Genomic DNA, 25,222 nt, shown 5'->3' on the forward strand with positions numbered 1-25,222 from the left:
AGGGGCGAGTAAAAGCACATTCAGTAAAGGCTATGTCTACATCAGTAGCACACTATCGTTCAGTGCCCATCCTAGACATATGTAAAGCTGCAACATGGCGTTCCCTTCACACCTTTGCAGCTCATTATTGTCTGGACAAAGAAGGACGACAAGATTCAGCCCTTGGACAATCTGTCTTAAAGAACTTATTTCCAGTATAACTCCAACTCCTTCTACATCCATCCTGCTGTGATTTTCAGGCTGCCTCATTTTTTTTCCAGCAGTACACCAGTTGTGCTTGTTGCACAAGTTGTATGCTGTTGGTATAATATAAGAATGACTCAGCCTGTAGCTTGCTAATCACCCATATGTGAGGACTATCATCCTGCTTGTCCTGGGATAAAGCAAAATTGCTTACCTTGTAATAGGTGTTATCCCAGGACAGCAGGATGTAGTCCTCACAGAACCCACCCACCTCCCCGCGGAGTTGGGTCAGATATGTTTTATTATTTAATTTTTTTAGCTCACGCATATTTCTACAAACGAGACTGAAGGGAGACCCCTGTGGCTGAGAATATCATGGCATGCTGGGCATGCTCAGTAGGCCCACAGTGCCAGCCAAATGTTTCTAGAAACTCTTGACAGAAGTTTTCCGTACCAGGGCTCCATCTGATGATGTCACCCATATGTGAGTGAGGACTTCATCCTGCTGTCCTGGGATAACACCTATTACAAGGTAAGCAATTTTGCTTTCTCCCACGCAAAACAGTGGACGATAGATTCCCCATGTGGGAGATTTTCACCAAATGCAGGAGACTTGTCAGGTCTGCTTCTGAATTTGGAAGTAGAACAACTTTGCTCATCTGCTAACAGCTGCAGAATTAGCACAGGACTGTGACCCAGCACACACTCAGAGTCTCCGCCACAATAGGAAGGGTGAGAGACTGAAGGTACAGAGGTAGGAAAGAAATGGACTGTAAGAGGGAAAGCTAGAGACATGGAGGTAGAAACTATAAGGGGGAGTGACTGGGGGCCAGTTTCTGGTAGGCAGATGGCAGCACATCAACAACAGTTAAACTTCCAGTTTAAAAGGTATTTCTGGGCACTGACCTCCCTTAGTAAAAATCAGTCAATTATAGCCAAATGCCAGCCAGCTGGCTGACACACTGTGAACCAATTAGAACTGATTTTTTTTAAGTATGAAAATTAATGGTAAGGATTATTTGCAAATGATTTTATCCAGGTAACTAAGCAGCTACCTGGACTGAAAACTGCCCTCCGCCTGTCATGAAAGTACCCATCCTGCAAATGGGCAGGGCCAGCATTCAATGGACAGGGATTTCATTTTGAAATCTCTACCCTTGCTTTATAGTACTGACTTTGCACCTGCTTTACAAGAGGTACAAAAGTACCCACAGCGCCAGCCAGCCCCAAAGCTTCAAAGGGAAATTCTGTGAGGAGAGTGAGCAGAGGCTACAAGCTGCTGGCAAATAAGATCACTAGTTTCTCAGAGCAAATAATGGAGCTCTTCTCATTGAACACATTGATTCAGTGACCAATGAACAAGACAGTAAGAATTTTCCAGTGCAGCCAACCTAAAACTTTTTATAAGTTCCTACAATCCACTCAAAAGAAAACCATAGTTAAAAAAATAAAAAAAAAGTATTACTGGTCTCTGTCACAGTTCACAACCTTTCCGTTTCTACTATTTCCAAGGGTCTAGCGAGAGTTAAATAATGGAAACCATGCAAGACAAGAACGATATATGCAGTTACTGTTTGGGCAGTATTAAAATAAATTTGATCAGGAACTGACTAGCAATCGGTGAAGGCACATTTATTTATTCCCTCCAACCCCCACCTTCCATAAAATGGGGCAAGTGGAGAACCTACATTAATCATTTAGGACAAGGGAAGTAAATTACTTTACCCAGTTCACATACGCACAAGCTGTACATTAGAAAACTGATGTACTTCATTTCACACTTTAAGACATATTTTTCAGCTACATTTATTACATGAAATAAAAGACAGCTCCTGCAAGCCATCAAGTGCTTTCACACAGTTTATAATCAAATATTTTACAGTAAAAGAAACAGTCAATAAAATGGGCATTCAAGAGTAAAGAAGAAAGCCTGGAGATTTGTAACAGCTACAACCTAGGGTCTATGGATTTTCCCCCATGTTTAACCCACCATACTGCTCTGAAGAGGAACCAAAATCCAAGCACCATGTTCATCCCACCACTTTGAACCGATTCTGGTCTTGGATGGGCAGGTCTTTTCCATGAGAAGTAAGGAAGTTTAGTTTTGCAAGTGACCAAAATTGCCTCAATAGGCAGGAGCTGTTGGAAAGCCTTCAGCTGGCTTTACTGCTATAAATGGGTAACAAAAACAATGAAACGGTGGCAGCTTCAGAGTGACAGGTAAGGAGGAGCTGTGTTCTTGGAGCCAGAACTGGATTCTGCAGAGACTTGTGAAGATGTTTGGTGGATTCTTCTGTGCCGCTCTCTCCAATTTAGGATCTGCTCGGTCACCTGCTCCAACTCAGCCTCCATTGATTCTATCCTTGCTAGAGCATTGTCCTGAAACAGCCGAAGTGAGAGAAAATCAGAACTCAAATGACCTGCATACAAGTCCTTTTACAATAGCAGAATTGAAACTTCCCAAGGGTACCCTGGGGTGAGCAACATAGGAATGTGAAGTTCAGAATGGAAAGCAGCAGTGGCAGGAAGCATTACATAAGAACAGAAGCTGAAAAATTCAAGTTTTATAAACTCTGTGACGTAGAGCATAATATGACCATTCTGAAACATTAAAAAAATGCCCTTAGGAAGCCTTCCTTTAAATGTATATTTTAATATTTCTTTTCTCTTATCAGAGAAACAGACTATGCATCCACTATTTTACTGAAAGCCATTAGATTTGTTTTATTAAAATACATTCTAGATTTCTGTTTTCAAGAACGAGTCAGTGAAAATATTGTTGATAAAATAAAACTACCCCCCCCCCCCCATGTTTTCTTCTCTCTCCTCCACAATGATATCTCTTTTTTTGGCTAGGTACAAATCAGAATTGGCTATAGTGCCTGGTCTCTTCATTCACAAATACTCAGTATTTGTCTCCATTGTACTTTATAAACCCATCTTCGGGTTTTGTTTTGTTTTTTCTGCTTTATGGGTTTTCTCCATTGCCCCCAGAATCTCTTAACCTTCTCTCTGTCCCGTTTCTTTCCTTTCTAGCCTTTTGTTCCTTTTCTGCAAACCCTTGCACAAGTCACAATTACCTAAGGATTTTCCCCTATTTTTATATCCCTTCTGAACTCAGCCCAACCACTGCAGTGAGTTCTTGGCCACAAACCACAGTTCCCTCTTGAATCTGGATAAACACAGATCTTAAATCTGGCCACTAGATGTTGCTGTTGTGCAATGCCTACGACTCCCTCCTCCAAAGGCCATGGACACGGACACGGCCTCTGCAGCATCTCTAGCTCTGGCCAGCACACGGACCAGAAACCTGGCTTGGGAATCAACCTAAGCCCTCTACATGGCAATGTGCAGCACTTGCTACTGAACCCCAGTAGATCTATCTTTGTTCTGTTGTTAAAATATTCATTTTTATTGTAGCCCTGGCCTGTTTTGGTTTTTTTTTTTAATATCTCAAGTTCACTCCCTCATTTGTTGATGTATTTATACTTTACATGTATCAGTATGATGCCTACCTGGGATTTTGATAAGAGTCAGTACAACAGTGCAGGGATGTATTTAGATTGAGAATAGTGGGTGTGGCTAAGCAGAATGAGGTTTCAAACACTTTCAATCCGAACACCACCTCAGGAATGAAACTGAGCAAAAAGTGTTAAGATTTCTCTTTTTCATTCTTTGTCTTTCCCCCCCTTTGTTCCCCCCCACTTCCCAAAGGCCATGCTCAATTGTCCCAAAGGCTGCATGGATGCCTCCTCAGAACTGTTCCTTGGTCAGCAAGGGTCACCAGCTTCATTTCTTCTGCAGTGCACGCAGTAGCTGAGGACTGAAACTGGTCTCCCAAACTGCAACACACATGGCTACGGACTGAGCCATGGGATTGGCCCAGTCTAATTTGTAACCGCCAACTGAATCATCTAATAAATGTTTAAGGTTGCCGTTAGCTCTGCAGTCACATTTTTTGGCAGATAAATTCAACCACTAGCTACCCTTACTGAGAAGGTACTACAGCTGCAGCCCAGATACAAGAAAGTTAATGTTAGAACCATTCTGGGCAATGTGCCAACGATCAGGTCATGAAACTAAGGATATATCATAGGGGCATGATCCATTAACAGTATCTTCCTCCTTTGAAAACTACAAAACAAGATCAGTGGGTCCTCTAGCATCATCATAATTACTTCACATAGAAAATATTCATCATAACCAAAGAAAACATTGCACTGGACTATTTGGAAAGTATATTTGTTTTATCTATTAAACTTAGTATTCTGTATCACTATATCCAGAATGCGCTTAGAACATGGGGAAAAAAAAAAAAAAAGACAGCCAGGTGATAAACTGGCAGCAAACAAACTAAAAAATAAGCAGGGTACACACTAGAAGACAAAAGATGTAAATAGCTCCAAAAATTAAGCCAGTACAGGAGGAATCATGCATTGCACTTTATCCTATTTTTATAATTAAAATCCCAGAGATACTGTAAGTGACTCAAAAAGAGGCCAAGGTCCTGAGAATAGGAAGAGGAGTACTGGAAGGTACAAAGAGTGTGGAGGATGCATAGCAGACATTAGAGGCTGTATACTTGTGCCAGGCACTCACCATGCATTTCATGCTCTCATCTACCTGTGGGATGGAGCGCACTGTCTGCAGATAGGCTTCAAGTTTCTCTATAAAGGTCACTGCCAGTTTTAACAACTCCACCACATACCTGATCAAAGTAACACAAGCCATGTGAAAAAATGAAAAAAAACAGGTTAAACTACAAGGAAACTTGGATATACTTTTGTACTAAAGAGTTACATCAGAAATAACTGACAATTTTTATGGTGTGTGTACTGATTCTATCCAGAAATTAGCCAGGAATATTTCTTATTTTACTGCAATCTTTGCTTTTAAAATGTCTATTTTCCAAAATATCAAACATGTTACAAAACAATTTAAGAATTAGCAGAGACCACAGTGAATGCTTTCATGCCTCCTGGGAGAGCTTAAGCATATGTAGATTGTTACTGTGAATGTTTCATTTGTGTTGATTTTTTCCTCATTAACAATATGCTAACACTATTGCAAGAAATTCCATTTTCTCCTCAGCCAACCTGTTGGACTACATACAGTAGTTGCCTTATACCTATGTTGTACAAATTGAATTTTGCTCAGTATCACCTTCATCTAGAATTGTCAGGCTTCCTAGGTCCAGTTGGAACTCTTGCTTGCTATAGTAGAGAAAAAGTAACATTCCTGTATAGCTAAGCTTTATCAGGCACACAAGAAAGGCTGTAAATTCAGGCAATGGGGACAGCAGATTGTAAAGTAGCTTGTGAGAAAGAGACAAGATATGAACATACTGGACTGCAATGTATCCTAGAAAATTAATGGTGAGAAATAAATCACCCACAAGGAAAATGTCTACTATGTGGCTATCCAGTTAATAAATTAGTAAATGATGGCTGAAAGACCAAATTGACCCATCCAGTCTGGCCAATTGTGGTCCAACTTTGGATAGATAAGCATATAAATTCACGTACTTAACCCAACACCAGCTCCCCTCTCCCCATGCCTTCTACTGGACCTTTCAACCTCTTTCCTACCACTGCTCTCCATATTATCAGTCCAAACATGCCCAGAAATTGTTAATGTACTGGCCTGGTGTGCCATTTTAGGCCTTGTCATCTTTCTCTAAATTTTTACAAGACTAACACTAAATCCAACACCCAGCCCTTCAATATCTTATCAAATTTTCTAATCACCCAGCTACCAAAACTAGCAAAGCCATTGTCAAAACATCTGGCCTCCCTATGACCATTAGGTTTTAACCATGGTCACTCCATGCAGGCTACTTCAGTACCTTTTTGGAAGCTCGATGCAGCCATACCACTGCTGTTAGAGTTGCTACCACCAATAGTAAGAAAAAGATATGTTGATAACTGGTCAGAAGCTAAGAGAGCATACAAATATACAATTGCCCTGAAGACCAGAAAAGAGAGATACAGTATCAACAGAAGCAAGGAGATCTTGCATTAGGTGTCAACTGCAGTTCCCAAGAAATGGTATGAAGTACACATTTCTTGGGAACTGCATTTTCTCTATTTTTTGTTTGTTTTTAAGCTGCAATGTAACTTGTATGGGCTAGATTTTATACATATTCTATAATTCTGGTACCTAGAAACCTTATTCTAGGTGATTAAATGGGTCAGAGGAGCTAAAAGTAATCTGAAGTTGGTGGTAGTTAGCAACTTTACTTCTGTGGACTCCATCTTGAGAGATGGTAATGCTGGAGCACCCATCAGAAACATTTCTAGAAACTTTGACAAGAGTTTTCTGTGCCGGGCTCCATCTGATGATGTCATCCATGTGTGAGGACTACCATCCTGCTTGTCCTTGGAGACTGGGCAAATCATATCGAGACTGAAGTAGCAAAAAAGTTTTGCAAACAAACTTATTTGCATACAGATGACCACAAATTTTATACCCCTCTGTAACCAGGCTTGGAAAAGTTGTTTATGTTCCATATCTGGAAGAAATGCTGTATTTCCTAATAACTGTAATAACTTCAGGCTCCACAAACGCCAAGTTGAGAAAACATCCCACCACAATACATTTGCTTTTGCAGACTATTTACCCATGTTCATGGGTAATACTGTCCACATTATGTACACTCACTCTGTGTCTCCTTTTATACGGTTGGCTGTTTATCTTAAGGGCAAATGATAAAACTAGAAACTCTTTCTGATCAGCTGGCAGCAAGAGGTTGCGAACCACACTATTTGCTACATTTTAGTTTTAATCATGAAGATCCACTTGATTCCATCATGCTGCACTCTAAGCTTGACCAGGTAGGTTAAAGCAAATTTTACTCTCTTCTGGTGCATTGCTGAGCAAACTAGCCCCGTTTCCTTGCACATAGCCACCACATGCACTGAATAAATCATTAAAAAGTAATAATTTGCTACCATTGTAGGTCAGCGTTTCGGCCCTCTGGTAGGTATGAACGATTTTAACTTTATGTGATCAGTTGAGAATTTTTGGTATCACAGGCCTCAGTCTCTCTATGCACCAATACAATAAACATGCTCACGGGTAGGCCGGTTCTCTGGCACAAGGCCAACCTTGCGCAGAAAACATTTTTCAATTAAACCAGATAAGTCTGCTTCTGATTCTAGGAGACAGATAATGTGCAGTTTATTCCTGAGATTCCTATTTTCTTGATTGCTGAGCTGCTCAAAGAGTTGTGCGTTCCTGGTCTGTGGTGCAGTAATCTGCTGCTCTGCCTGAATCATTCTAATTTCTTGGCCTGAGATCTGCTGTTCTTCACCTTCTATCCATTTGGTAGAACTCTCTACTCTTTCCTTTATTTCCTCCATTGCTGGCTGAAGTTTAATAAAACATTTGTCTAAGGCAGCAGAAACTCCTTTTTGAGATCTATTGCAGCATTGCCCCCAATATATAGGCCATAATGTTTTCTGTCTTCCACAGCTACCATATTAGGCTCACCGGCCTTCATGCTATCATGGGTGCCATACGATGCTTTTGTACTTATATCCCTCCTGACAAACTTAGATCTTAACACCTGATATGCAGAAATTACAAGAAAATTGTAGTCTATCTGGCTGTCAGATCAATATGCAATATACATTCAGTAAAGCTAGTCTGAGGGGAAACTTTCAGGAGCTTCAGCCCCCTGCATCTGATAAGCAGGCAGCCATAACTGAAAGTCATCTACTCTGTTAAAAAAAATAAATAAAACCTCTTGTAAAATGGAGTCTAAAAAATAGAAAATATGGACTATCAATGACTGCATAAATAAGAGTGCAATATGTTAAAAAAAAAAAAAGTTCTCATATTAATGGTATTGTGGGATATCCAAGGCAAAAAAAGCTCAGCATGGTAAAAAGTTGCGTCACAAGGTCTCAAATCATTTACCCCAATGTGGAACGTTCATGCAACAGATGAATGAAAATGTAGTGCTAAACAATGTTTTAAAAATTTTTTCTTTGCTGTGAAAATTGGCATAAGCAAATGCTACCAAAGCCCAAATCTAATAAGTGAAGTGTGTAAGAGACATCTAAGCATATTCACATAGATGTAAAATTTGAGCAGGTTAAATTAGTGCCTCAATTTACTCCTGGGGGAATTCTGTGCAAAAATAAATTTACAATTCTGCACACACAAACATAAAATTCTGCATAATTTATACTGGTCAAAATAACACAATATGCATGACAGTCTTTAAGTAAGTAATTAATTTAAAATGTAATATAGAAAAAAGTTATTACTTAAAGATGCAAAGTTTTAAATATTTTGAGCAGAATTTCCTAGAAGTTCACTGTAAGAGTGTCCTTTCCACGCACTCTCCTTAATCCCCTGGCCATTTTGCCCTCTCAGGCCCCAACTCCTTCACCTGCCACTATCTCTCCCCTCCCCCTCTAGGCTCAATCCTGTCCACACTATCTCCATTCCCATACACTCCCTCTCTCTAGTGCACATACACACCCCCTCATACAGGCTCCCTTTCGCACGCATACATTTATTTTTGACTTTTATATACAGATATTCCTGTACAAAACTACAAATCACACCGGTTTACAGAGAACAAAAAACTTTGCATAAGAGCGTTACATGGAACAATGTGGGAGACAAGAAACTGCTTAAGAAACCAAGGCTAAGAACTTGCCCGGTGCCAAACCAAACCAAGGCTAAGAACTTGCCCGGTGCAAACAATGACAAAAGGCAATGCTCAACATAGTTAATATATAAATAAATATTTTCGAACAGAAAATGATAAGTACTTAATAAGTCTGAAATTAACAAGTTCCTAATTAGAGTAAATACTTAATGAATCTGATTAACAAGATTTTAGATAGCAAGGTATGCATCTGAAGGCAGCAATAGTCAGGAAATGGAGTCTAGCTACCGGGGTGCATCATGATCTATAGGAGATAAAAGTTCGAGCATTAGATTGGACCCCAAGAATGAGGGACAACTATAAAGACCTGGTGCAGTGTGTTGGTCAGAATGGACATGGTGTGCGCGGAAGTCATCAATTCTGGGAAAATGAGCAGAAGTCCTTATTCTGGGAATGCAAGTTTGAAGAGCCATGTTTTGAGTTTTTTCTTAAATGATAGGGGACATGGATCTTGTCTGAGATACATGCACACAGACTACCTATGTTTCCCTGTCTCACACAGGCTCTCTTTCTTACACATACATACACCCTCACACATGCTCTCTCTCATCCCCCAGGCTTGCAGTCACGCACACACACTGTTGCGCCTGTTGGTCGCAGACGGCTGCGACCTCTGCTCCAGTGATTTCCAAGACAGTCTCGGTCTTAGCCTGCAAACGCCGCTCTCCTCGGCATCCCTGGGACAGCGTGGGCGATCCCAGATGCCATCTTGGAATTGGAGTTACCTAGCGCGCGCACCAGCCCCTTCTTATTTTCATCATGGTGGAAACCTCAGGGGCATGCCTCCCAGTGATGTCACCTGCCAAGAGGTATTTAAACCTGCAACTTCCAACGAGTTAGCAAGGACTTCCTTCTGGACTGATTCCACTCCTATGGAGAACTCTCTTCGTTCCTGACTACTGATACTGGACTAAGGTACACGCTCTTCGGGGGCCTATTGTGCTCTGGCTATCTGTTCCTCGGAGAGCCATCTGCCTACAGGAATCGTCTCTTCAGTCTATGAGTACCATCATCTACCACTTCAGTGACAAGATCTCCGGTGTACCCCGTTCCTTGGGCCACTACAGAGTTCTGTTACCTGCCATCGCTTCTATAGTGAGTGCCATCATCTTCCTGCTCCTCTACTACGAGTGCTTCTCTCTCATCACAACCGATTCACAGCGTACCCCGCGCTGCGGGCCACTACCGGATCACAACTAGAAGCATCTCCACTCCAGAGGAGCTGCGCTGGTGTACCCCGCTCTGCGGACCATTACCAGGAGTATCAGCATCTCACCACCTCACTCCGGACTGAGTCTACACCCATCTAGTGGGATATCTACTTTCCTGTTTAATAAAGTATACTTCCTATTGTCTGTCTCTTGAGGCTATTGCCAGTCATAGTGAATCCCCACAGGGCTCCTCCCTGTGGGTGGAGCCAACTCTCACTACACCCCAGGGGTTCACAACCACACCAAACAATAACACACACTCACCAGAGACTGCTTCATCTTTGCCACGAGCAGGATGGCCTCTGTTTGTGGCTCGCTTTGCTGACGGCACACCAAGGCCTGCCAAATTCTGCGCAGCTGCACAGGAGGGAAAGTTTGCACAGAATTCCCCCAGGACTATCACTTGTAGTAGGAAGCCTGCCACAACATATTCAGCCTCCTTACTTAGATCATGCTTCACAGACTTTTTTCATCTAACTAAATTTCTTCATCAGCCTTTTTTTTTTTAAACTGAGAATTTTCATAAAAGGAAAACCAAAAATATGTATTGTTTTTAGCCTACAGGTATGATCTCATATTTAATTGCATAAGACTTTGGGCTTGATTCTCTAAGCTCCTCCCCCCAGACAAACAAACAATCAGGCCGATTCAGTAAACCGCTTGGGAGAGCCGGCGCTCCAAGGCGAGCGCCTACTCTTCTGGGCACGCGATTCAGTATGCAAATGAGGGCCTGTGCTAATAAGGAGGCGGTGGCTGTCAGCGGGTTTGACAGCCGATACTTAATTTTACCGGCCTCTGTTGTCAAACCCGCTGACAGCCACAGGTTCAGAACAAGGATGCCGGCAAAATTGAGCGTCCGTTTTCCAACCCGCGGGCAGATTTTTTTATTTTTGGGGCCTCCTACTTAATATCGCTATGATATTAAGTCAGAGGGTGTACAGAAAAGCATTTTTTTCTGCTTTTCTGTACACTTTCCTGGTGCCAGCCGAAATTAATAATTTCTGAGAGTAAAATGTGCAGCTTGGCTGCACATTTTACTTTCTGTATCGAGCGGGACTAACTAATAGGCTCATCAATATGCATGCAGAACACGCCATTAGGTTTTTTGTTTTTTTTGGGGGGGGGGTTGGGCACGGCACACGTTTTCCACGTGCTATTATTACCCCTTTCTGTATAAGGGGTAATAATAGCGCGTCAAAAACGCACGTCCAAACGGGGGCTAACTGTTGCTCGGCCTGAGCGCACCGTACTGAATGGGAGAAAAGCCTTTGTAAATCTGGCCCTGTATGTACAAAGGTGTTGACATAAGATGAACTGACAATAAGAAACAACTATCATTATCCTACAGTCCAAAACAGACAACTGAAGGGGAGGTGGGATGGGGTGGAATCAGTTGCAGGGTTCTGACACCTCACCTAAAAACATATGGGCAAACAATTATCCACGATCTGGGAAACCCTGTGGGGGTAATTTTTTACCTGTGGGTTTTGCCTCAATAATATAAGTAAACTATATGGGTAATTTTGCTTTGATAATTGACCTCAAAAGTACCCACAAAATTTGCAGCCATTTTTTGTATGTATACTTTTTAAGGGCAAAACTATAAGTTGTAGTTGCCTCCCTTCAAACTCGGTAATGCATACAAAAATACACAGTAAAAGCATGTACCCTGTCATATGTAGGTACTTGTATCCACGTCAGGGTGGGCAATAACCAAACAGCCCATTTCCATGGGTACCATAATACATTTAATCCATGGAAATACCTTTGGATTAGAAGCCTCAAAGCATTGACCACATTATGTAGCTCACTATGTCTCCTTTCATATGGTTGGTCATTTATCTCAAGAGCAAATGATTAAGACTCCAGCAGCAGAAACTCTCTCTGGATCAGCTGACAACAAGAGATTGTGGACCACATTATTTGCTAATTTTAATAAGTTATTTCATGAATATAAAAGTACCAGCTTACATGTGCCAGGAGAAGGAAGCCACTAGCTCTATACTTTGTTTTCAGCACATGAGCAGCAGATTCTCCCATTACCTGTGATAGGCAGCCTCAATAGCCAGGTTCTCCTGACACAAGGGTCGTGCCAGCCTCTGCCTCAGCATCCTCTTCTCCTTCAGAACAGCCTCCAGGTGGCTGTTCATCGCTTGCAGGGCTTGGCATTTCTGACCTATACCAAATCAGGAGAGAAAGAGAAACTGTGACAATGCATGTCCTTGGGCATAGGTGCCAGACTGCTAAATGGAGCTTATGCATACTAAAAATGCCATCACAGCAGACCATTATTTGTTCTGTAATTGTTAAAGAGAAATTAACCCATAATTTACTGTTTTCTGAACCTTCAATGTGACTCCGCTTTATCAGGAGTATGTACTACATCCATCCTGGTTGAAATAAAAATTGAAAAGAAAAGGCACTGAGGAAATGACACTATGGAACTACAGAGAAAGGAATGGCAGTAACATTTTCTGTCTTTATGCGCCAACAAGCACTACAGTATAAATCAAATGGGGCATCTTAATTAGCCAAAAGCAGAGACAGTTCAAAAAAAAAAAAAAAAAAAGAGATGCATGCTCACACTTTATCATCAGTCTAAATGGCTTTTGAATATCGACCTCCTATTGTACAAAATGTTTAAGATATGTACTTGGCAAAAATACCTAATCTGTGAAAAGATAAAAATTTCACTCCATTTCAGCTTTTAGAAATATCTTCCATACAATTTCCTACTGTCCCTTTGAAGCAAATCATGCTAGCAAGAATACCTGAGGTTATATCACACATACATATAGTTTCCCCTGGTCCAAATTTATAATATAACAAATTTCTATGCTATTCTTGCATATGGTAATACATTAAGAAATTAAATATCAATGTCACGGTCCACCAGCCACATAAGAGCTTCAGGAGAAAGTTGCTATATTTTTTGCCATTCCCCCATTGAAGGATCAGAATACAGTAGCTCACTCTATAGTCCACAATGTGTGTTGTATGGCTACAAATTACACAATGACTTGTCCTTAATTTGCCATTTATGGAGGAGATGTGCACATTAGCATGTCACAGAATGTCAAAGCCTGGAGGTGCAATATTTGGGTTTTGAATGAAATGGTTGATTGGGATGCTCATATAGTTCCATTCTGTTTGCCAGTATTCTTCTGGATCTGGATGGCATTTAAGAAGGATGACGGAATGGGGACAGGGACATGAGTTACCAGGAAGGCGTATTGATGAATTTTGTATTTATTATTAAAATATTTATTATCCGCCTGTGGCAGACAACTGCTATAGGTGGATAATAAATACCTGGGATTATATAGCAGTGTCCCCATGTTGGTGACTATATCCAGAGAAGAAGTTTAAAGTTTGTTGGATACAATAACTGGCTAACTTTAGACCTACTCAATAGCAGGTCTAAAAGTTAGCTGGTTACCTTAGCTGAATAACTTTGAATATCACTACTTATCTGGTTTCGTTAGCTGGATAAGAAGCTCCTCCTGGTTACGGCCCCAGAACACCTTTTTTATACAGCTAGATTTTAGCTGAATAATGATTGTGATATCCTTATTTGGGTGGGTTTTTAGACTGGTCTGGCAGTACTCGAGGAAAAGGAATTTAGCAGATAAAGACCTAATTTAACCTTCATTATCATCCCGTCAGACCAGTCCAGACATGTGGGATATACCTAAGCAGTAACTATCCCAGGTAGGAATATCCCAGGGCTGTTTCTATAATCCCCATAGCAAAGGCAGTGTCCCTTTTTATCTGCAGGTTTAGCTTGTACTATTTGGTGAATGAGTATAAGGATGCCTATGTTGCTGCCTTACAGATATCCACTGGTGCCACTAACCTGTATTCTGCCCAGGATGTCACCTGTACCCTGGTGGAGAATGCCTTTAACCCTGCTGGAACTGTTTTATGTTTTATTATATATGTTGTGGCAATTGCTTCCTTGATCTAGCCTGCAAACTAAACAAAATGCCTAATCGATCTATGAAAGGGATTCGTAGCTTTCAGGCAGTATCAGAGGGCCTGCCTCACATCCAAGAATTTGTAGCACCTTTTTTGGCCCACACAATCTGACTTTTTGAATCCAGGTAAGGATACTATCTGGTTTAGATGAACTCGACACCACCTTTGGCAGAAATGAAGGTTCTGGCCTAATTGTGATTTTTTTCCCTAGAAAAAGTGAGGTAGAGATTCCTACAAGATGGAGCCTGTAAAACTGAAATCCTTCTTGCTGAACAGATTGCTAACAGAAAAATCATCTTCAGGGTCAGGTCTTTTATGAAGACTTTTATCTAAGATTGGGACGACCTCCTGGCACCATTACAGAGACAGCATGGCTAACTCAGCCTACTTATCTATGGGAAAAAAAATATTCAAACATTTTAAAACATGAGCAGACTGTGAGGAACAAAAGAATGACCTTGCAAAACTGGAGAACTGGGCTTCTAAATGGCAGATGAACTTTAAAGTGGATAAGTGCTAAGTGATGCACATGAAGGAAAAACAATCCAAATTATAGGTACACAATTAAGAGACACCACTTGGAAAAAGGATCTTAGAGTCGTTGTGGATAATACACTGGATCCAGGACCAGTGGGTTATGCACCTCTACCAGGAGATGGAGCAAACTGACGTCACAATATATATATACTGCAGTGACATCAGCCTACTAGTATTTTCTTCAAAAGCCAACTAACAACAGACTAGCAAAAACTTGATTAATAACAGATAACCATTTCAGTACTCAAACAGGAAACACTGATCTCAGGCAAAGAATGTATTAACACTAGTCTAGGGACTGGATTAACACTTACCAGAAACCCAGAGCCACTTAGGAGGACCATAACACAATCATTCGGCATCCAAGGGTAGGAAGCCGAATCCATCTGTCTAGTTTAAGGAAAAGGAAATTATCAGTTAAGTAGTAATTTCTCATTTCCTAACACCCAGACAGATGAATTCAGGACCAGTGGGATGTACCCAAGCTACTGCCAAACAGGGTGGGAAGCTGCCCACGGTCCAATCAAAACCACACGTGCAAAGGCTGCATCCTCCTAGGCCTGCACATCCAGATGATAATACCTGAAAAAGGTGTATAAGGAGGACCACGTCGCAGCTCGGCAAATGTCAAAGGGAGACAACAATCTAACCTCCGCCCATGACACTGCCTGAGCTCTAGTGGAATGAGTCCTAATCTGCATAGGCAATAGCTTTTCAGCAGCAACATGTGTGGCCATGACTACCTCCTTTATCCAGCGAGCTATTGTAGCCCTGTTTACCTCCATCATGAAGGTCAAACAAGGAAAGGTTTAGAAACCTCTAGATACCTCTTGACATCCAAGGCCGCAACAGGCGATATTCCTCCGCATCTCTTTCCTATCCAGAGTCAGCAGGGAAATGGATTGATTCAAGTGAAAATCTGATGTTCCTTCTTTTTTGCCAAAAGTAACAGTATACAGCTGTATCACCCCTGGAATCACCAAAGGAACGGCTCCCAGCAAGAGAAGGACTGCAGCTTGGAAATTTGACGCGCTGAACGTATCGCCACCAGAAACACCGTTGGTCAGTAACTGAAAGGAAAAGCTATGCATCAGTCAAAACGTAGAGCTGCCGGGAAAGGAAGTGACGTCACTTCCCATGCTGGTCACCTAGAGCGGAGCTCCTTGTCCACCGGGGCAAAACGTGTGATTACCCAAGCGATTTACAGATAGGCACGAAGGTCTTGGAAGCGGAACAGTCCCTGGTCACGGCGGCGAAAAAAACCCCAACAAAAACGGTCGACTTCAAGAAATATTCCTATAATAAAAGCGGGGAAGATTTAGACCCCGATGGGCACAAGATTGAGGCAGAAGATGACACTGAGGAGTCAGGAGATGGCGGAGGAGACACGAGGAGGTCGGAATCGGAGCCCCCATCTCGAGCTGAACTGCGCTCTTGGTTCACTGAACTGCGCTAAGATATTAAAAATTCCAAAATGGAGATCTCTGCCACGCTACAGGAAATTCGAAGAATGCGTGGAGTTAGGCCGTAGAATAGACGACACTGATACTAGACTCGACGACCATGAGGAACAGTGGAAAAACCAGAAAAAAAGGTCTGAAAGACATGCAATCTAATCACGCTGACTTAGCAGATAAAATTGAGGACTTAGAGAACAGGTCCAGGCGCTGTAATTTGAGCTTCAAAGGCATCCCTGAGAGGGAGGACTATGCAAATTGTGTATCAGTGATCCAAAAATTTTGCAACATGCTACTTGGAGAGGCGGACGCAGCCAGCGAGCACACCCAGCCCTGCACACAGATTGAACGGGCTCACAGATCTCTCGGGCCCAAGCTAGGGAATGAGCCTCGGGGTATCATTGTTTGCTTTCATTCTTTTGCCCTTAAAGAAAAAATAGCAACTGCAGCAAAGAAACAACGATCCTGGCAATGGGCAGGATAGCTATCTATGCGGACTTAGCAGCTACTACATTATGGAAGAGACTAGACTTCAGACCTGTCACTACTGCATTGACTGCTGCGAAGGTCAAATACAGATGGCTATTGCCCTTCGGCCTGTGGTTCCAGCTTGAAGGGAAATCGTACAGGACCCGCATGCTGGAAGAGGCAGCGCAAGCATTGAAGGAGGCAGGGCTGGCAGTGGAGCTACCTACACACACACACCAATATTGCATCTACAGGTCTTAGACCTGAGACCCCATTTTGGCAACACATCACTAAAGGCGGTCACAGACTCCAGAGGAATAACAGTGATGAAACAAGAGATACTATACCCACATGAACTACTCAGCCTGTCCGAGATTGCTTGAATAATAACCAAGATTCTTCGACCTGGTTGCGTCAGATGGTCACGCTATGGACCTCATGAGAACATTCAATGATCATAATTTTTCTATTTTCCCTTTTTTGCAGGGTCTTATTAATCAGAGTTCATCAAAATATTGTACGGTAATTTCTTCTTAGCTGCTCCTGGGGCACGGGAGGCTCCGTTTCTCAGCATGGGTTCTTCCTCCTGTAGTTACTGGGAATGACTGGAACTTTCCCAGGTGGTTGGGGGGGGGGGGGGGGGGGGGGGAAGGGTAATTAGTCTCTATTCATGTATAAGCATTTCCATAGCGAGGAGAAAAAGGAGATCTGTCTTTATTCTGAGCCAGTCCATACAGCGGCTAGACGGGTCCAGAAATTTAAATATCATCAGGGCCTGACTGGCATACAGTCCAGATGTACAGCTGAGGGTTCATCTGGTTATGCATCCTGAGATTATGAGGGGGACGGTACAGCGGTTTTATGACAGTTAAATTCGTATCCCTTAATGTTAAGGGATTAAACTCGGGTCATAAAAGATGGTTTCTGTTTCAAGAGCTGGGCCAATTAAATGCTGATGTGATTTACCTTCAGGAAACGCATCTTAGAAAAAGACATGAGGGATTGATGAGATCCGATAAATACCCTCACCAGTATTGGGCAGCGGCGACAACAGTTGCTAAATACGTGGGAATGGGAATTTTAATTCATAAAGATCTTCACTTTGAATTGGTGAGTTCCTATCCGGACCCGTATGGCCGCTATATATTACTCAGAGTGAAGTTAGGGAGAGAACTAATGACACTTATTACTGTCTATGGCCCGACTTCACAAAAGGAGGCCTTCTATACCGCCCTATACACTACGATTGCTGACAAGGTAGAGGGGAGTGTGATCCTCGGTGGTGATTTTAACACAACGTTAAACCCCCACCTTGAAAATTCCACAGGAACCAGTACAGATTCCACACGAACTAGACAGACCCTCAAAAATTTAATCATACTTATATCAGGGATCGACATGTGGCAGTCCCGATATCCGACATCCAGATTTTACTCCTTTTATTCACATCCACATGACTGTAACTCTCGTTTAGATATGTTCCTGATAGGCAAAACAAGAATAAATGCAGTTGAGCAGTAGAAATTGAACCAATAGTTTGGTCAGACCATGCACCAATTTGGTTTCAACTGCAATTACAAAATTACGATAGGGGTCATCAGTACTGGAGATTCAATGACTCATTGTTAGAAGACAAAGAGTTTCAGAGTCAGATAACTAAGGAAATCCAAGAATATCTGCGTTTCAATGATACCGGGGACACTTAACATGGGGAACGTTTGGGAATGTTTATAAAGTGTTCTAAGGGAGACTTTTATTGCTAGAGCCTAGTTTGTTAAAAAAAACAGAGGGAGGAGGAACTGCATCGCTTGCTAACTCAATTACACCACCTAGAAAATACATACAAGGGATAATACCCAATATCGGTTAAGGCAGAATATCCAGGAGATGCGGGATAAGAAAGCTGCACTTGATTCGGCGTTGATTGTGCACCAACTTGAACACAACACAACAAAGTTCTTCGAAGGGGGGAAGAAAGCAGGGAAATATTTGGCAAAAGTGATTAAGCGTAGGCAAGCGCAAGCTACTATTCCAAAGATTAAAAGCATAGAGGGTGCCCTCTTAACTGATAAATATCTCCATTCGACAAAGGTTTCATCAATTTTATGCTCAGCTTTATAGCTTGGATCCGACCATTGTGGTGGGGGAAATAGCTGATTACTTGTCAGATATTCCACTACTTGAGCTAACAAACTCCCAATGGCAATTTTTAGATAAAGACATCACTTTGGGGGAAATACATGAAGCCATCAAGACTTTAAAACCCGGTAAATTACCGGGACTCGATGGCTACACACCTCGATTTTATAAACAATATTCCACAGTGTTGGCACCAGTGCTTCTGAATTTCTTTAACTCTTTGAGAACGGGCACTAACCTGTCGACACAAGCTAACACAGCAGGGATCACCATATTGGTGAAACCGGGCAGAGATCCTGCAATCTGCGGCTCCTATAGGTCCATCTCCCTCTTGAATATTGATGTTAAACTACTAGCGAAAATCCTTGCAAACTGCTTAAATTATTTCATAGCCCAGCTAGTACACCCTGACAAAGTGGGGCTCATCCCTGGGAGAACTACGGCAGACAATGTCCATAAAAGTTTGGACAATATTTGGTATGCAAAAAAATATAGTATCCCCACCATTGCGATATCCATAGATGCCGAAGAGGCATTCGGTATGGTGCACTGGCCATACCTCTTTCACACTATGAAGAGAATGGGATTTGGAGCCCCTTATCTTCAATGACTTCGTCAGTTATACAATACTCCTTTTGGCATACCTTAAGATTAATGGTGGCTATTCGCCAACTTTCACGGTGGGCAGAGGAACTAGGCAGGGCTGCCCCTTATCACTGTTGCTATTCGCCCTTTTCTTAGAACCCTTTGCGATTAATGTTAGACACAATGCTGCCATTAAGGGGTTGACCGTGGGACGGATTTTCCTCCAAAATTTCTCTATTCGCAGATATTTTAATTATGCTTACCAACCCTGAATTATCACTCACAAATCTGACCAAAGAAATGGAGGCTTTTAGCAGAGTATAAGGATTCCGAGTCAACTGGGAGAAGTCCGAGATACTAATATCCCATCCCGAGAGGTTAATCACTTACAAAGGCTGTTTCAATTTAAATGGGTAAAATCGCAAATTAAATATTTAGGGGTGCAACTTAGTGCTACACAAGATCTATTTTCCATAAACTATATCCCCTTATGGAATAAATTAACTAAAAATATGGAGGCATGGAGCTGCTATCATATATCCTACATGGGTCGAATGGCAGTATTAAAAATGGTATTACTTCCAAAGCTCCTTTTCCAGACATTACCCACTAAGATCTCACCATCGCACTTACATCTATGGCAGAGGACTGGATGGCTTTTATCTGGGCAGGACGGAGACTGAGGGTGGCACGGTGGGTTCTTTTAAAACCCAAGGGTCAAGGTGGACTCAATGTTCCAGAGATCTCTAGGTATTATTGGGCAGCCCAGTTTAAGAAATTGGTAGACTGGCATAAAAAATGCGACAACCCAAACATGGGTGCAAATTAATCAGGAAATACTTGGGCACGTTCAGCTACGCAGCCTATCGTGGCAACCAAGGGGGATGTGGATTGTTGAGCCAGGGTCCAAGCTTCCCCATCTATTCTCATATCCCTAGAATTGTGGCAACAATTTGGGACTCGATTACTGGGACAGAGGAAATATCATGCTAGTACCAGCCTCTATGCCAATAAAGCATTCCGGCCTGGTTCTGAGAATTCGGCATTTCAAACGTGGAAGCTTAAGGGGATTTGGACCTGGGAGCAACTCTGGGGACCGCAGGGACTGCGCTCATTTTCAGACTTACAGAGGCAATTTGATTTACCTGATTTGACATCTTTCCCTTACTCACAATTATGCCACTTTGCTCGAGCCATTATGATTGGCACCCATTTACAACTGGGCATGTCTGAATTTGAAAAGCTATGCAGAAAGGTGGATATGTCCAAGAACGTACTCTCTGTGTTATATCATTTGCTAGGACCGTTTGCAGAGGTCAATGCAGCACATCAGAGGGCATGGGAGAGAGATCTCCAACTAGTGTGGTCTCCCCAGGAATGGAAGGGTATTTTTCAGAATTTAGGTAAGGGGTACATTGCCACCTCTCTCATTGAAAACTCCTACAAGTTGCTATACTGATGGTATATGTACCCCCAAAAATTACAAACATTTATGCCAAGGACTTCCGATAAGTGCTGGCGGAATTGCGAGGCTGAAGGCACATTTTTCCACATGTGGTGGGACTGCCCAATCATGAAAGGGGTGTGGCAGGGGATGACTCAATGGCTGGGAGAAATGATCCAGGGTATAACTAATATTATACCAGGCCAGGCGCTACTAGGCATTAAAATTACAGGGATCTCGGAAGAGAACAATAGATTGGTACATTATATTATATTATGACGGCCACTCGCTGTGAAATAGCAAAATTGTGGAAATCTACTGGTGCACCAACAAAAGCAGTCATACAACAAAAGGTAGAAAAAATATGTTTGTCTAAAATAACAGCATATAAACACAAATGTATACTTAAATTTGAAAAGACATGGCAAGCCTATCAGACTTGGAAATCTACATAAAACCCATATACACCGCTAATCTCAGATGCTTAGACTTCCTCTTAGTGATATCATACATTTGCAGATGGACTGGGAGCCGCGACTAGACCATAACATCATTACTTAGTCTCAGTATCCCAGGTTTACAATCATGAGTATGCTGCATGTGTAAGAGGCAGGGGGGAGGGGGAGGGGGAGGGATAGGGATGAAAAGGCTGTAAAAGTTGGATTCTGGAAAAGTGAACCACATAAGTCATGCTCTTGTCACTTATGGGATATCTTACTATATATACACAATAAGATGAGTGTTATGATGTTGTGACACTATATTATGTTTATACTGTTTTGACAATACCCTTGATGTATATGGTTCGCTGTATACTCTGTTATGTTTAATAAAAACTTTAAACAAAAAAAAAAAAAAAAATTGTAGAGCCGCCAAAAAATTCAAAACCAGATTAAGACTCCACAAGGGTACCAGTAACTACAAGGGAGGACGAGGATGTTTCACTCCTTTCAGGAAATGGACCACATCTGAATGAGCCCATAAGGATTTGCCATTCACCTGACCCCTGAAACCAGGCAAAAGCCGTTACCTGTACCTTCAAGGAATTAAGGGCCAAGCCTTTATTCAATCCATCCTGCAAAAATTCCAAAATAAGCAGGATCTTAACTGAAGGGCCAATACAGTAATGAGCGGTAGGAAGAGCTGCGTTAGTGCTGGGCGCACCTGCGTTTGCCGCACACACAGTCCAGCTCACCTCCGCTCGATACTGTATGTAAATAGCTTGCAAATGCAAGCCACGTCCAAGAAGCGTCTGTGAAGCATTAGGCCCGCGCAACCCATTTTACTGTATAGGCACTTAATACAGCGCCTATACAGTATCCTGGGTGTGCTGGTACCTGACATTTCAAATGTCATTTCAAATGACAGGCACCAGGAAGTGGATCCTAACTGTAACCCATGAAAACCTAAAAACCTAAAATCCCCTCCTCCCGAAGCGGCTCGACATGTGCCAACTTACCTTTTGTTGCTTTTCAGCCCTTTCAACCTTCTCTGCCTTCCTCCGGAGGGGGCAGCCGGCGGCGAAAGCAGCTTGCAGCGGTCCCCCCCGCGCAGGTCCCGGTTCTCCTGGCTCGGCCCTCATCTGCTTAAGGAAGATTCTTCCTTAAGCAGATGAGATCCAAAGTTCTTGGATATCGATGCTCTCGTGTAGGACTAGCCGGAGGACAAGCTGCAGTATGCCTTTCCTCCATGGCCCATGTTGGGCAGAATTGCTTAAGGAAGATTCTTCCTTAAGCAGATGAGGGCCGAGCCAGGAGAACCGGGACCTGCGCGGGGGGGACCGCTGCAAGCTGCTTTCGCCGCCGGCTGCCCCCTCCGGAGGACGGCAGAGAAGGGAAGGGGCTGAAAGCAACAAAAAGTAAGAAAGCAACAAAAAGTAAATGTCGAGTCGCTTCGGGAGGAGGGGATTTTAGGTTTCCTTTTGGGGGAAAGTTTGCCGTCTACCATTACCCTTGCCTCTAACGCAGGGGTAAGGGTAGGCGGTAAGTTAGCAGGTTAAACGCGCAGCAAAACGGCAGGGTAAAATAGCGATAGTCGGGGCGCACTTTACTGTATGGGCGGGAATAGCTAATTCAATCATTTACATCTAATATACATGCCACGGGCGGAAGGGGTTACCCGGTGATTTAAAGAAGCGGTAAGAATCGGTTAAAGGGGATTGTGTATCGCAGGAAGGGCTAACGCGGCCGGAAAGTGAGTAGAAAGCGGGTTAGGAGTGGGGTAATCGTGGCCGCACTTTACTGTATTGACCTGTGAATTAGGAAGCATTCATCGATCTTCACACCAAGCCTCAAAACACTCGCCAAACCCGCACATAGGCTAAAGATGTGGAGAACGTTCTTGCTAATAGTAAGTTGGCAATCACTGCAGTAGAATATCCACGCTTCAGCAAGTGAGCCTTCTCAAGGACCATACCATAAGAGAAAACTGAGTCAGATCTTCATGAAGAACTGGTCCCTGCTGTAACAGATTCCTGTGCGGTAGAAACCGGAGGGGGGCGGGAAGTCTACCAGGAGCCTTCACAGATCTGCATACAATGGTCTCCTGTGCCAATCTGGTGCCACCAAAGGCACTATCCCTCTGTGACCCTCGATCCTCCGAACAATTCTGCCCAACATGGGCCATGGAGGAAAGGCATACTGCAGCTTGTCCTCCGGCTAGTCCTACACGAGAGCATCGATATCCAAGAACTTTGGATCTCTTCTAACTGAAGAACTGAGGAACCTTCGCATTGCCAAACATTGCCAACAGGTCTAGGAACGGAAGGCCCCAGCGATCCACTAGCAGCTGAAATGCCTCATCTGACAATATCCACTCTTCTGGATCCAGACTCTTCCTGCTGATAAAGGGAGTTTAACTATGCACTGAGTGAAAAAGACTTTTCTTCGATTTGTTTTAAATGAGCTACTTGTTAACTTCATGGAGTGCCCCCCTGGTCCTTCTATTATCTGAGAGAGTAAATAACCGATTTACATTAACTTGTTCAAGTCCTTTCATGATTTTGTAGACTTCTATCATATTTCCCCCGCCCCCCCTTCAGTCGTCTCTTCTCCAAACTGAACAGCCCTAACTTCTTTAGCCTTTCCTCATAGGGCAGCTGTTCCATGCCCCATATCATTTTGGTTGCGCTTCTCTGCACTTGCTCCAGTGCAGCTATATCCTTTTTGGATGCGGTAACCAGAATTGCACACATTATTCAAGGTGTGGTCTCACTATGGAGAGATAAAATGGAGAATGTCATCATACCTCTGTATTTTCCATTCCCGTCCTAATAATAATAAGCATTGTTTGCTTTTTTTGATTACCACAGCACACTGGGTCGATGATTTCAATGTATTATCCACTATGAACCTAGATCTCTTTCCTCGGTGGTAACTCCTAATATGGTACCTAACATCATGGATTATTTTTCCCTATATGCATCACTTTGCACTTGTCCACATTAAACTTCATCTGTCATTTGGAAGCCCAATCTTCCAGTTTCACAAAGTACTCCTGCAATTCCTCACAATCTGCTTGAGATTTAACTACTCTGCATAATTTTGTGTCATCCACAAATGTGATCACCTTACTCATCCTACTCCTTTCCAGATCATTTATAAATATATTAAAAAGTACAAATCCCTGAGGCACTCCACTGTGAAAACTGACCATTTAGTCCTATTCTCTGTTTCCTATCTTTTAACTAACTTGCAATCCACAAAAGGACATCGCCTCCTATCCCATGACTTTTTAGTTTTCTTAGAAGCCTCTCATGTGGGACTTTGTCAAATGCCTTCTGGAAATCCAAATAGACCACATCTACCGGTTCACCTTTGTCCACATGTTTATTCACCCCTTAAAAAAAAAAAAAAGTAGGAGATTTGTGAGGGAAGACTTCCCTTGAGTAAATCCTTGTTGGCTGTGTCCCATCAAACCATGCCTGTAGTTCCTGATCACCCCTGGATCCCTTTAAATATAGGGTTACATTGACCATCTTCCAAACTTCAGGTACATCAGATGATTTTAATGATAGGTCACAAATGTTTACCAATAGTTCTTTCAGAACCCTGGGGTGTATACCATCTAGTCCAGGTGATTTACTACTCTTCAGTTTGTCAGTCACGCCTACCACATCTTCCAGGTTCACCATGATTTGGTTCAGTTGATCAGAATAGTCACCCCTGAAAAACCTTCTCTGGAACAGGTATCTCTCCAACATCCTCTTCAGTAAACACTGAAGCAAAGAAATCGTTTAATCTTTCCACATTTGATCTGTCCATACCAGTTGCACACTTTTTACCTTTATAGCTGCACCTTTCAGTTTTTTTTCCTGACTTTTTCTCATTTTATCAAAGTTTTCCTTTTGAAAGTTTAGCGCTAGAGCCGGGGGATTTACATACTGTCCCCCTTCCAGTCATTAATTCAATTTTGATCATATTATGATCACTATTACCAGTCGGCCCCACCACCGTTACCTCTCTCACCAAATCATGTGCTCCTCTGAGAATTAGATCTAAAATTGCTCCTTGAACCAGTTGCTCCATAAAACTGTCAT

The 25,222-nt window shown here is 42.5% G+C and overlaps 1 protein-coding gene across 2 annotated transcripts in view; it reads right to left on the reverse strand.

Moving 5' to 3' along the window:
- Window positions 1-1,800: 1,800 nt before the first annotated feature.
- The window catches only part of HAUS2 (HAUS augmin like complex subunit 2), a 38,777-nt gene continuing 15,355 nt past the window's right edge, over window positions 1,801-25,222 (reverse strand). For both annotated transcript variants that reach the window (XM_029598650.1, XM_029598649.1), the window contains 3 exons: window positions 12,121-12,253; window positions 4,783-4,891; window positions 1,801-2,562 (listed from right to left, as the gene is read on the reverse strand). In XM_029598650.1, coding sequence (XP_029454510.1) covers window positions 2,392-2,562; window positions 4,783-4,891; window positions 12,121-12,253 — 413 coding nt within the window. In that variant the 3' untranslated portion in view covers window positions 1,801-2,391. The remainder of the gene's footprint in view (window positions 2,563-4,782; window positions 4,892-12,120; window positions 12,254-25,222) is intronic.

Source organism: Rhinatrema bivittatum, chromosome 4, assembly GCF_901001135.1.
Source record: "Rhinatrema bivittatum chromosome 4, aRhiBiv1.1, whole genome shotgun sequence".
NCBI classification, from domain to species: Eukaryota; Metazoa; Chordata; class Amphibia; order Gymnophiona; family Rhinatrematidae; genus Rhinatrema; species Rhinatrema bivittatum.